General features: G+C 36.9%; 1 protein-coding gene across 4 annotated transcripts in view; it reads left to right on the top strand.

Annotated features, from left to right (window-relative positions):
* LOC311290737 (DNA topoisomerase I, mitochondrial) overlaps positions 1–12,754 on the top strand; it is a 44,947-nt gene that overhangs the window by 25,906 nt on the left and 6,287 nt on the right. For all 4 annotated transcript variants that reach the window (XR_014627448.1, XM_084409423.1, XM_084409422.1 and 1 more), the window contains 6 exons: positions 4,808–4,930; positions 5,054–5,241; positions 5,527–5,671; positions 8,735–8,878; positions 9,838–10,023; positions 11,536–11,604. Coding sequence is in view for 3 of the 4 variants with exons in the window: in XM_084409423.1 (XP_084265549.1) it covers positions 4,808–4,930; positions 5,054–5,241; positions 5,527–5,671; positions 8,735–8,878; positions 9,838–10,023; positions 11,536–11,604 (855 nt within the window). In the remaining variant the exon portion in view is untranslated. The remainder of the gene's footprint in view (positions 1–4,807; positions 4,931–5,053; positions 5,242–5,526; positions 5,672–8,734; positions 8,879–9,837; positions 10,024–11,535; positions 11,605–12,754) is intronic.

The raw sequence follows: 12,754 nt of genomic DNA on the forward strand, positions 1-12,754 counted from the left end.
ACACAACGTGTTCTTGTATTTTTTTTTTATTTTTTTTTAAAGCAGCACAAGGCAACAAAACCAATTTTGACTAGGCATAAATATTGCGAGCAAAAGGAGAAATGTTCTAAAAAAAAGACAGCCTAGGCATGTCTGATCAATTTACCCTTCAGAATAGCTACTATGCGTCACAAAAGTCTCAAGCACTTCCACTGAACTGAATCTTTTGCCTAGTCTGAAGTAAAAAAGTAAAATGTATGATATTCCTCTTACAAAGTTGCAATTCATGACAGGACTGCCAATTGGAATCAACCTGAATGCAAAGTCAACTCAAAAACCTGCTGTAAATGCTCAAGATCTTGACTCCTAAGCAAGGTCAAAGTCAAATTTAAGCCTTTTCCCAAAATTTTGAGGAATGTAAATAAAGATTTAAAAGTTTGAGGTCTGTAAAATTGTATTTATTTATTTATTCATTCTTAAAAAGAGGTCTCTTATGCTCACCAAGGCTGCATTTATTTGATCAAAAATGCAGTAAAAACAGCAATATTGTGAAATAGTGTTACAATTTAAAATAACTGCTTTCTATTTTAATATATTTAAAAATGTATTCCCATAATGGCAAAGCTGAATTTTCAGCATCATTACTCCTGTCTTCAGTGTCACATGATCCTTCTTAAGTTATTCTAATATTCTGATTTGGTGCTCAAGAAACATTAGAAAACATCTACCCTTGAAAGATGAGGTCATGCTAAAAGTTTCTCCAAAGTAGTAGCTGTCTCATGGAATATGTATTGACCTGAAGATGTACTGATTGTTGTCATGAATTGTTTTCGTCCATCATTCTACTCCGAGTGTGATGATTCAAAGCCTTTTATTACAAGACAAGTTGGATAATGTTTCATTGATTCTCTCACATCAATTTAGTTTCACATATTATTCTCTGTAGCCGTTTTTGCTGCTGTTACAGCAAAAGGCAAAGTTCTGAAATGTGAAAATCTTGCAGTCAAGAATGAATGTGTTGCTAAAAAAACACGAGGGTGTGAATCTTTTCTGATCTTCACACATATACGCTTACCCAAGGTCAGCTAAAGTTCACTCAGTTCAAGAAATTTGTGTTTGGTCTATCACCCTATGTGGTTACAAAACAGCGCCCTCAGCTTCTTTCTTATAAGATGTCTGGCAAATGTATGAAGCGAGCAGAAACTATCTTAAAACCCTGCATGGATGGGACTTGTTTTCCCTGAGGAGTTAAGTTAAACTTTTGTTTCACAGCCTTTCATATTGATTTTAATCCTGTCCAAACAGTTTTTTTTTCACCTAACTGTGGGACAAATTTTGGTGCAAATTGTCTACAAGGGCTGGGACGATACACCTATCTCCCGATTCCATACTGTCACGATACTTGGGTGCCGATACGATATGTATTGCAAATTATTTATTTATTTTATACATAAATTATTATTCTATTCTACAAGTATTGCGATTTCGATATTGCAAAAAAAATTTAACACTAGGCCATCGGGAAAAGTTAAATCATGCACTTATACAGACTGTACATGATGTATAAGATGAGTCATATTTACAAAAACAAATCATCACATCTTTCTGACTTTTATTTCAGAAGCATCATACAATACTACATTCTCTTGAATAAATGATTCAATAACAAATAAATTTTTTAACAGTCACTTGTCGCCACTGATTGGCGAAACAATGTAATCGATAAATGCGTTATTTTAAGCACCAAGTTTCTATCAAAAGCTGATCGCTATCGTAGACATCAGTGTTCATATTTGAACTTTAAACTTTTATCCAAGTACTTCTATGATAATTTTAACTATTGCATCACAGAAATAATGATACTATGAGGTTGAAAAGATTGTTTCATGACAACTTTCTCCAGGTTATCGGCATTCATGACAACTTTCTCCGGGTCAGCGGCAGCGCCAACACAGCTCTGAATGTTGCGATATGATTTTTTTCAAAGTTTAATAGACAGACGAATTGAAAGATCGCATGGGTGTTTGAATCGAGATCACAGTCTTTTAAAGATGAATCGTGCAGCTCTATTGTCTTATCTCTCTCTCAGCATATGAGTAGCGCAAGGGCTTTTCAGTGCTTTCAGTCACACATCTCTTCCACACGTCCACTTGGGATATTACGTCACTCAACACTCATAGATAACGGCACATTTCATCTGTTGGAACGAAAGTGGCTAACTTCTGTCAACCTCATCTACAAGCAAGGACAAAAATAAAGCAATTGAATTTGAATTAATATCGATTCTGGAATTGTAAAAAAATCGATTTTAGAATCGTAAAAAAAAAAAAATCGGGATAGCTAGGTGAATCTTTTTTTTTTTTTAGCCCTATTGTCTACCCTGGGTTCCTCTGAGAAACAGTAAATGACATCTGGCTAGGGATGTCTATGATTTTGCTGTGTATTATTTTAGCACAATGATTCTCCCAATGTATACTGCTACTAAGGCCGCATTATAATCACATTTTTCAAGTGGCCCAATTCAGATTTTTTTTCTTCCTCCCATGTGGCACAGATCAGATATGACACATGAATGTGTAAGCAGGAAAAAAGCACATTGATTCTGATATTCTCAGATCGGTTTCAGGCCTCATTCATATGTGGCAATAAATCAGATATGAATCGGATACATGCATTTGCGTCTGCCATGCTAGCTGACAGATCAGTTATTCCCCTGTCAAAGCAAATCTTACGTTATTGAAAAAGCGATGGTGGCAAATGACGTTGACTTGGTTGGACACCAACCGTGATCACATAACTCTTTTCAATGCCGCAATGGAGGACGAAGGCTTAACCCAATGTTTTGCTGACCTTTAAAGATGGTACGGAAAGCAAAAGCTTGTATTCATTTGCGTCCATTCTGTCCTACAAAGGCAAAAGACCTTAACTCGCTAGAGTGTGAAACTGAGAAAAATGACTTTAAAGATTTTTAGTTGTCCCGCCAAATTAATTATAGGTAGGACACTGGAAATCTGGCAAATAGATGTTTTAGTAATGAAAATTATATACATAAAAAAATCTTGAGCTCAAACTTGACCTTTGACCACTATTTTAAAGTTACTGTACTCTGCCTTTGTATTGTCAGCAAAAAGTGAGAAGTCATGCCAAGGCAAAAGGCAGTAACTTCCACATTATCAATATTTGGTTGCTGATCACCATTAACAAAATCATTATAGTAACACCTGTATAAAATCTAGTGATCATGGCATTTATTTTGTATGATTTACAATTATTTATAGCCATCTACTTATTGCTATCCTATGCTTTGGTTGCATTCTGATGGCATTATTAATACATTTGACATGACAAATTAGTCCAGCGTTATTGGCTCGACCGCGTTTAGGGCAGGGCTGAAGGCGCCGGCGAAGTTTTGGCACTCTGCCAGCTAGATGCATGAGTGTTTCAACCAGGTCCGTTACCCGAACTGGGTGAGGCGAGGCCTTAGTTCTTTGTTGTATTCATCTGCTACGGCATGTGTAACATTTTTCTGTCAACTCTGCATAATCCTTCACGATTGATACCGCACGTTTGTCGATGGAGCGGTTTCAGACCATACTAAATGTTTTGACCGCATTTGTGCAGGACAAAGCTCTGAGGACATCAGAAGTTAGAGGGGCAGATGGCAGCTGTACGAAGTTCACAGGCTACACCGTAATTTTAGTAAAACAAAGGCAGATAACCGTACAATCTGGTAGGTAGCATTATTTGATAGAACACCGGCACAGTAACTCAATTTGAGCGTTCCAAAACAAAGCCAAAGAGCGGTAACTGATGTTACGATGTTCTGCCTTGGTTTCTCATGGGCTTTTGGAAGTTACTGTTAAGACAACTCATTATTTTCTCGAAAAAACAACAATTGATTCAAGATACTCATCTACATGATAAAGAAGGTCTTGAATGTGCCAAAAATATAAATAACAAATTTTCGACCAAAAACGAAGTTACGGTCTTTTGCCTTTGCACGGCAGTATTGCATATCGCGTCGTTTTTTACTTCCTTTTCAGCCTAAGCTTTTCCAGGTCAGTATGTCTACCTTGGGTTGTTTCGCCAAGTGTATAGTATAAATGCAGATATTGGATATGGGTCACTTTTAAAAGATGTAGTGAGCTGGTCATCAAAAAAAAATCAGATATAGTATATTTGTATATAATACAAATTGGAATTGGGTGTGGGCATCAAGACCTGCACTGTAAATGTGGCCTAAAGTGTATATATATATATATATATATATATATATATATATATATATATATATATATATATATATATATAAAGTTTCACTGCCTGGTGAGCCTTTAATATGGACTTTGCCAACTTTTTGGTTAAAATAACAGTTGGTGGTTCAAGTACAGCTGACATCTCATCCGATTTAAATCAACAAGGAAAGTTACAGACAGCTGAGAACACGGTCACTGTAGAGCAGTGTGTGGTCTGATTTGATAGTTCACCCAAAAATTCAAATTCTGTCATTAATTACTCACCCTCATGTCGTTCCAAACCCGTTAGACTTTCATTCATCTTCGTAACAAATGTATCTTTTTCTAATCTTTTTGATGAAATCCGAGAGCTTTCTGTCCCTCCATGGACAGATATGACACTTTGACGCCTCAAAAAGTTAATAAAGAGATAGTAAAATCTCTTTATGAATCCATATCAAATCCATATGAATTGAGCAGTTTAGTTAAAACTTTCTGAAGAGACTTGATGAACAGATTGAATTTAGGCTTCGTTTTGATGGTTTGACACTTCCTTCTTGATGGTTTTGATGGTTTATGCATGTTGTGTTCAGGAGATGACTTTGGAGGAGAGACAGCTAATCATGGATCTGAACAAGTGTGATTTTGGGGATCTCCATACTATGCACAAAGAAAAGGTGGAATCCAGAAAGAACATGAGTAAAGAGGAGAAGTTGGTGGGTGTCCTTCAAAACATCTAAATGTTTGAAATATAAATCAAATTTACAATCTTTCAATGGACTGCCTCATCCCTTACACTAGGTAACCAATGTTCCTCTGAATTGATAAATGTTCTCCAGGTTAATAAAGAGGTCAATCAAAAAATTGTTGAGGAGTATGGGTTCTGTGTGTTGGACCACCATCGTGAGCGCATTGGGAACTTTAAGATAGAACCTCCTGGGCTTTTCCGAGGCAGAGGAGACCATCCTAAACAGGGAATGCTGAAGAAGAAGATTCGACCTGAAGACGTCATTATCAACTGCAGCAAGTGAGACTTTCATGTTGTAACACTCCTCAGTCAGCATAGCTTTATCAAGCTGGATTATTTGTTCAGAGGTGGGATTGTTGCTGTAGCACTGTGGCATGAATGTGAAGACTAACAAAAGCACATTGCTGATATGTTTGATAGAAAGTTGTTTGCAAATGGGTAAAAGCAATTTTTACTCAAGATCTCTTTTGAAAAACCATATATATGCAGTTTCAAGTGATATTTCTTTCATCAATCAGTATTTTGTTTTCAGAGGAAGTATAAGGTATAAATTTAACCCTACAGAGACTCTCGTATCCCAGAACCTCCTGCTGGTCACCGCTGGAAGGAAGTTCGTCATGACAACACTGTAACGTGGCTAGCCAGCTGGACTGAGAACGTACAAGGATCTTGCAAATATGTGATGCTCAATGCCAACTCCAAACTTAAGGTATATATAGTCTCCACTTCAGATTCAAAGCTTTAGCACTTGTGTATTTATTATTTTTATATATTTATTTAGCTATTTAACTGCACAATTTTACTGCATGTATATGGCTAATTGCATTTTACTTTTTTACTTTATATTTTTACTTTACTATTTACTATTATTACTATTGTATCTTTATTTATTTTTTGGTTGTTTTTACCTTTTTGCCTCTCTATCAGAACAGATTTGTTGCAACCCACCAACGATCTAAATCAGGGATTTTCAAACTTTGCAGGGAACCCCGTAAATTATTATAAATGTGCATGAAATATGGAAAATGATTTAAGTATAATCAGTCCCTCCAGGATTTCACGATTTTTTTGTGTGATTTTTGCGATCAAAATGACTGATTTTGTGGTGGTAATTTCCAGAAATTTGTGAAAATATTTGCAATTTTTATATTTCATAATTAGGACATCACATTTACCATAATAGTATTATGTCAGATGCACAATAGTCATACATGACACAAATCACAAACAAAATACATAAAGCTTGTTTATTTTGGTCTAATCAAATTCTCATCAAATTAACTTTTGATGCAATTTTTCTACCTGACCTATGTAAATATTAACAGCAGGTGTAGTAATTTATACTGTAGAACTGTGTGTAAATCCTGAGTTGAGGGGTCCTGAGCTGCAGAAGGCAACCAGTTACTCATAGTGCGGCGTTTTGCATGGCGCAAAAATGTTTTTATGTTTTAATGTTTTGTGAGGTCTTTTTCAGTTTTGTGATTATTTTCCGGTTAAATTAGGAATTATGCAGGATTGCAAAAAAATGCGACATTTAGTTTTTTTCGTGTTGTATTCAGCGATCGTGGAATCGCGAAAAACTGGAGGGACTGTAGTGTGAATGTCAAATTCGGTAGATTGTAACTACCATTATTGTTGTTATTATTATATTAACTAACTCTGGCCCCTGGAGGTCCTTGGACCCCAATTTGAAAACCCCTGATCTAGAAAAACGTACTTCAGTATAATCTATCTACATAAACTAATTCAGATAAACCCATCACTAAACAACACATAAAAACAAAACAAAAACTGAGATCGTCACTTTATGTCGATGGGACAATCTTTTCCTTCATAGAGTACATTAGTGCCTGCCCACTTTTTAGCAGCATTGGTTAGCAGAAGTATTTTTATTTCAATTCATTTTTCCCGGTGGGATTTTTAGTCTTTGTTAAAGCGTTACAAGCCTTGAACCAATCCAACCAGCTATGAGGTAAATCATGACATTTGAAAATGAAGCTTCATGGGAGTGGGCATTTCCCGCCAGCTCTTTTGGTGTGATTTACTCTCCGAGACTTGTTGACTTTTCTGTACGGGGTCATGGGTAATGTAGTTTTCACTGCAAATTCACAGCAGTTAAATATGATTTTTTAAAGTTGAAATAATGTGAACGGATAGCTTTAACAAAAGCATACCATCGAATAACAACCTCGGAACTCGCAGTAGGTCTGTCTTTAAAGGCCTAAAAGTTATCATTAAAAATCTATTTCCCTATGGAGAAAATGAATGGAGATTTACTTCCACAACCCAACTATTTTATTCTATTAATTGGCGATTCTTGGTCAGAATAAGCCGCAATCTGGATGCAACTTCATGCTGTTGGTAAAAAGTCTGGTGGTGTGATGGTAATATTTCCTTACTATTGACTTGATTAAAATGTACTTATTGCCCTCTCCTTTCTCTCTCTGCCTGTAAATCCCTTCATTTACAACTCAGCTTCACGTCCTTTTCACCTCTTGATTGTCTGCCTCTGTCACCTTGTTAATAATAGATGTGATTTGATGTTGCCTTTTAGCACTGAGTCTGGGCCAATCAAACAGAGCTGATGTGTATTCTCGCGTTCTGCCGAATCACGCTCACTTAGTTTCAGCTCAGCACCTCATCTTCACCCTCGTTCCACTCACTTCCTCTCGCTAATTAAATTAGGAAGAAAAGTGATCAATTTCATCAGAACTTAGTGATGGACACCTAAAGAAATCTAAAAATCAAAACAAATTCACTACACCGTCTCCCAGCGACCTCATTGCTTTCCTTTTCTTTCCTAAACGAGTCCATTCATCTGTCTGCTTTCTGTTGCTTTTTATGTACTGAATTAGTGTGTGAAGGTTAAGTTATTCTACACTATGTTGGTCACTATGCTGTTGCTGTGACAACAAAGTAACTTTTTGTATGTACAAATTAAAGTGCTTGTAGCTGGAATCAGACAACCTGCCTGTAACATGCAATAAGGTTTTTTAAATGCCTGTTTTCAGGATTTATTAGATGGGAGGTGGCGAGGCGCTACAATGTTCTGTTCATTCATCATCAACTGAAAACAGCATATAGAAAAATATTGATTCTTGGAATTTAAGAATTGGTATCGGTTCATAAAAACGAGAATCAATTCAAATCGAGATTTTTTTTATTTATTTTTACCCAGTCCTAATCTATATTAAAGTAATGTACTTGTAAACGTTAAACTTTTAGCTGAAATATAAGCCCTTAGATGTTCTGACCCAACTTCCTGTTTCAGCAGAAAGAAAAATTGCACTGAAAATGCTGGCAAGAAATTTGCATTTGTTTTGGTGGAGTCTTTAAAACCCCTTACCTGTCAGGGATCACTGGTGATCCCAGATTATTTTAGTTCAAAATATGTTTGAGCTTATATATCTCAATATTAATAACAGTCTGGTTAATTTTGAGTCTTGAACTATAAACTCTCAAGTGTTGGCTTTCTAAATGTATGTGTGTTATGTTTCTATTCAGAATTACTTATGAGCAGTAACCTTTTTATTTTGGGCATTTCATGTATGCAGCACTTGCCAAAATTGGGGGTGATGGGGAAGGGGTTAAGATTACTTTTTCTAAATCTCTTGAAATGATTTTAATTTTTTCACCATTTCATGATTTTAGTCAGTTCCTTTGGAATAAGATGGTACTTGAAGACAGATCACTCATGAAGTGTCAGGCTGAGCTGCCCCATGTCATGTAATTTAGTTCCTTGCTTTACTTTGATTTATTTTGTTTCCCGTAGGGTGAGAAGGATTGGGAAAAGTATGAGGTGGCTCGTAGACTGAAGTCGTGTGTGGATGCCATCCGAACCCAGTACCAGGAGGACCTCAAGTCCAAACAGATGGGCACACGCCAGAGAGCCGTTGCCCTCTACTTTATAGACAAGGTCAGGCCACACAAGCTGCTCAGACATAATTTGTGCACATTAGAGGGCTTTCATTCATGACTGCTTTATTTTGGAAAAGACCAAAGGGTTTGAGTGTACTGGTAATCACTTCACGTCAATTAAGCTGCCTGTGAGAATAAAAACAGCAGAGAGTGAGGAGATATCACAGAGGACGGCATGGTGCATTTGCTATTTCTGCAGGTGTACTAAGTCATAAAGTCCATTATGCCTTTTTACGAAGTCTTGATTTGGCTTTTGGGGTGTACTAGAATGTTTTCATGCTTGATTGTTAAAAAAACGCATTATCGTTCACATATTTTACATCATTACATCTCCTCTCTCCCCAGTCTGTCTCGAACACAGCAATTTCATTGAAGCCACCCCTTCCGAAATACGAAATGTGCTGTGATTGGTTAGCTGGCCCGGTGTGGCATGATTGGCACCGCGTAGCGCGTGTTCTGGAAATGTCCCGCCCCTCCATAATTTCATAATAGCAAATGTCTCAAATGGGACTTTTTCATTATTGTGAATTCTTATCTCACAATTGCGACTTGTCACAATGAAACTATATTTCACAATATGACTATTCAAATTCAACTTCATATCTCAAAATTAAAAAATATTTCTTTTTTTAAATAAAAAAAAGTTTTTTTTTAGATCTTATAGTGTGACATATATTTTTGGATGGCAAACACCTTTTCATCAGTTTATAAAAACACGCGCGCACACACACACTCACACAAATCCTAGTTCTGTGTGGAGATACTGGATCAAAGGTTACATCAGTATCAAAGGTGTTCAGAGTCTTTTCTTATTACACTCAATACCATACTGCAGCTTTCAGTCCACTGTCATGTCCAAACATGTTCACAAGCAGCTGAGCATTGACTCTAAGATGTTCTGAAGATCCAGTGTCATGACTTTATGAAGCATGTGTCTGTGTGTGTTAAACTCTTCAGCTGGCTCTGAGAGCAGGTAATGAAAAGGAAGAGGGTGAGACGGCAGACACCGTGGGTTGCTGCTCACTACGCGTGGAGCACATCACTTTACACGACACACTAGATGGGCAAAAGTGTGTGGTAGAGTTCGATTTCCTGGGTAAAGATTGCATCCGCTACTACAACAAGGTTCCTGTGGCCAAAAGGGTAAGAACATTTTAAAAGTAGACAGATTGTGCTGGCATACATTTACATTTCTTACATGAATTAACAATGGAACGACACAAGCTTAACTAAAACACTTCCAAATGGAAATGCAAATCTAGTGCAAATTGGATTCATCGCATTTATCAATTACCTCATGTATGATCATTTTAGTCATAACAGGTGGGTTATTATTTTAACACAACTCGTAGCTGTAGAAAGTACGGTTTCTCCACTGTTCGCTAGCGTGCAGGTCAGGCTAGAGGGGCCGTGAGACGTGTGCTGTACTCAGCCGCTAGATCTTGTTTGCTTGCATAGGTGTCAAAATGTAAATGAGAACATTTGAAAGAAGCTCATCAAGTGAAAATTAATTAGTTTCTGAATATCTTGTAAGTTTATTTGGCGTCAGGCAGACTTAGCGGAAATGTCAGATATAATTGCAGGTATTGTGAAAACCGACCCCCACTTTCTCATCACCGCATTACGACATAATGAATAACAATTAAAGCCTTTGGAACTTGATTCCACGTCTGTGGCTGCATTACCATCAGTACGCTGCTGTTCATTTTCCTTTTTTATAGAATAACAAGTTTGTTTGAATAGCAAACTTTTTGTATGAATCTATCTATGTCCTGAAGTCTGAGATCACATGAAATATATGATTCAACACCTCATTTTAAAAATTAAGGTTATGTTTACATTAATCCGGATACATATTAAAACGGCGCTTTCGTTTCTCTGCCAACACTGAAACATCTGAAAACGCTAAATTCACCTTAGTGCGCATATGTAAAAACTCTTTAAAGCTCACTGAGATGATACAGATGGAACAGACATAATCACGTTCTCACGTTATTTTTCTGGAAGGGTCATTTTATTTAGTAAAATCTCACCATTCACTGAATTTGCACTTAATCACCATTGTATGTTTGGTCTTTGTACGAATGATACTTTCTGTAATTCACATAAATTTAATTTCACTCAAGCTATTTTGCCGATAATGTAATTTGTAATGAAAAATGTTGAGCTATATTAGAAAAATGCAAAAAGAAGCATTTTCGCTAGTGATCTGGACCCGCATTATTTGGTCATATTAGAGTGTGTTGAATATGTGATCATGTTAAGTGTCGATCTCCCCTCTGTGTGCTTATTAGACAGGAAGGTCAGCATATGAATCAATCATTACTAACATACGGCCGTGTTAAATTGGGGGAAAATATTCCAGAAATCTAAATTGTCATTGCTTGGCGAGCGGTCTGTTTACTTTCTTCTTCATGCATTTGGCTCAAGGATTGTTATTCAAATGAGACTGATTTAAAAGCACCACATCTGCTACCGTTAATTAGTTCCATGCATATTTTAGCTGGTTTATTTAGTAGGAGTGGAGAAAAACAGGACTTCTGCGAAATGTCAAATATAATTGAGAGTGCCTCTCCCTCTTTCCTTTTCCTTTTTCTTTCTCAACCTCTGTTCTATGCATATGATAAACAAGCAAACATGTGTTTTCTGTTTTAGGTTTTCAAAAACCTCAAGCTTTTCATGGAAAACAAGCAAGGAGGAGACGACCTCTTTGATCGACTCAATGTGAGTGTAATGTTCTGAAACAGCGGCAGACAGTCATAGATTTTTCATTCTGAGGGATACGATTCTCGAGAGGCTTGCGTCATACGGGCTCACACTAAAGGATGGTAGTTTTTCTTTTCAGCTCGTTTAAAAAATATATATTTCAGTCTTAATTTTTGCAGACAAAGGATTCTGCCCTCGCTGAAGGACAGAGAGAGAGACAGATTGTGAGAGAAAATTGGAAAAACTGTGTGTGTGTGTGAGAGAGATACAGTGACAGAGAGAGAAATGTGCCCCCTCGATGAGGTCAGGTTGGTAATGGTGGGCCATCATGGAGGGGGGAAGTTAATCTGTACTTTGGGCTCTTCCGATTGATATGGCGAAAGGCCGGGCAAAGGGGTGAACGAGGGAGGATGCGGCAGAGACTCTAATACTGGCCCTCTTCCACAAAGTGCTGCAAATCTTATTACATGCAGCTGTGCTTTTAAGCTCACGTGTGTGTGTGTGTGTGTGTGTGTTTATATATGCTGCTAAAAAAATGTCTTGAACTTGGCTGAACCATCACCAGTTTTATATATTACATACACTCAGACTCATTTTTCTAGCTACATAAATTGTAACTTTTAATGAGGGGGGCTTGCATAGGAGAGCCGCTTAAGATCTTTTCCCCCAGCGTACCATAAAACGGAAGAAAATATACCATAACATGGGACGTTTTGTTTTGTTTTTCATTTCATTTGAGACATGGCCAAAGGCTTGAGTCTGTAATTTCTGTATCTTTCTATTATTGTTTTGTATCTCACTGTTTGTATACAAATAAATCAACAATACAGTGCCTTTTTTTTCAATATTTTTGGCCTTTTTGCCAATGTCCCAAAAAGTACTTTGTCAGGTTTACCTAACATTGGAGGACATTGTGCAGCAGTTGTGTTCCTAGAAGTATAGCTTGGGTAAACACTTAACACACACACCTAAACCTTTGCCTGAATTCCTTTGAGTCACTGGGTGTCTATGGCAAGCCGTTTAGACTTTTAATCATTCGCAGGATATGAATGTGTGATCTCAGCAATTACATTTTCAATAGTTAATGTAATTCAGTGTGACAAAACAAATGTGTTAAAATGCTAATTCTTGATATCAGGAATTTATATTTTTACTAGTTACAAAGTAA

Source organism: Rutilus rutilus, assembly GCF_951802725.1.
Source record: "Rutilus rutilus genome assembly, chromosome: 5".
NCBI lineage: Eukaryota > Metazoa > Chordata > Actinopteri > Cypriniformes > Leuciscidae > Rutilus > Rutilus rutilus.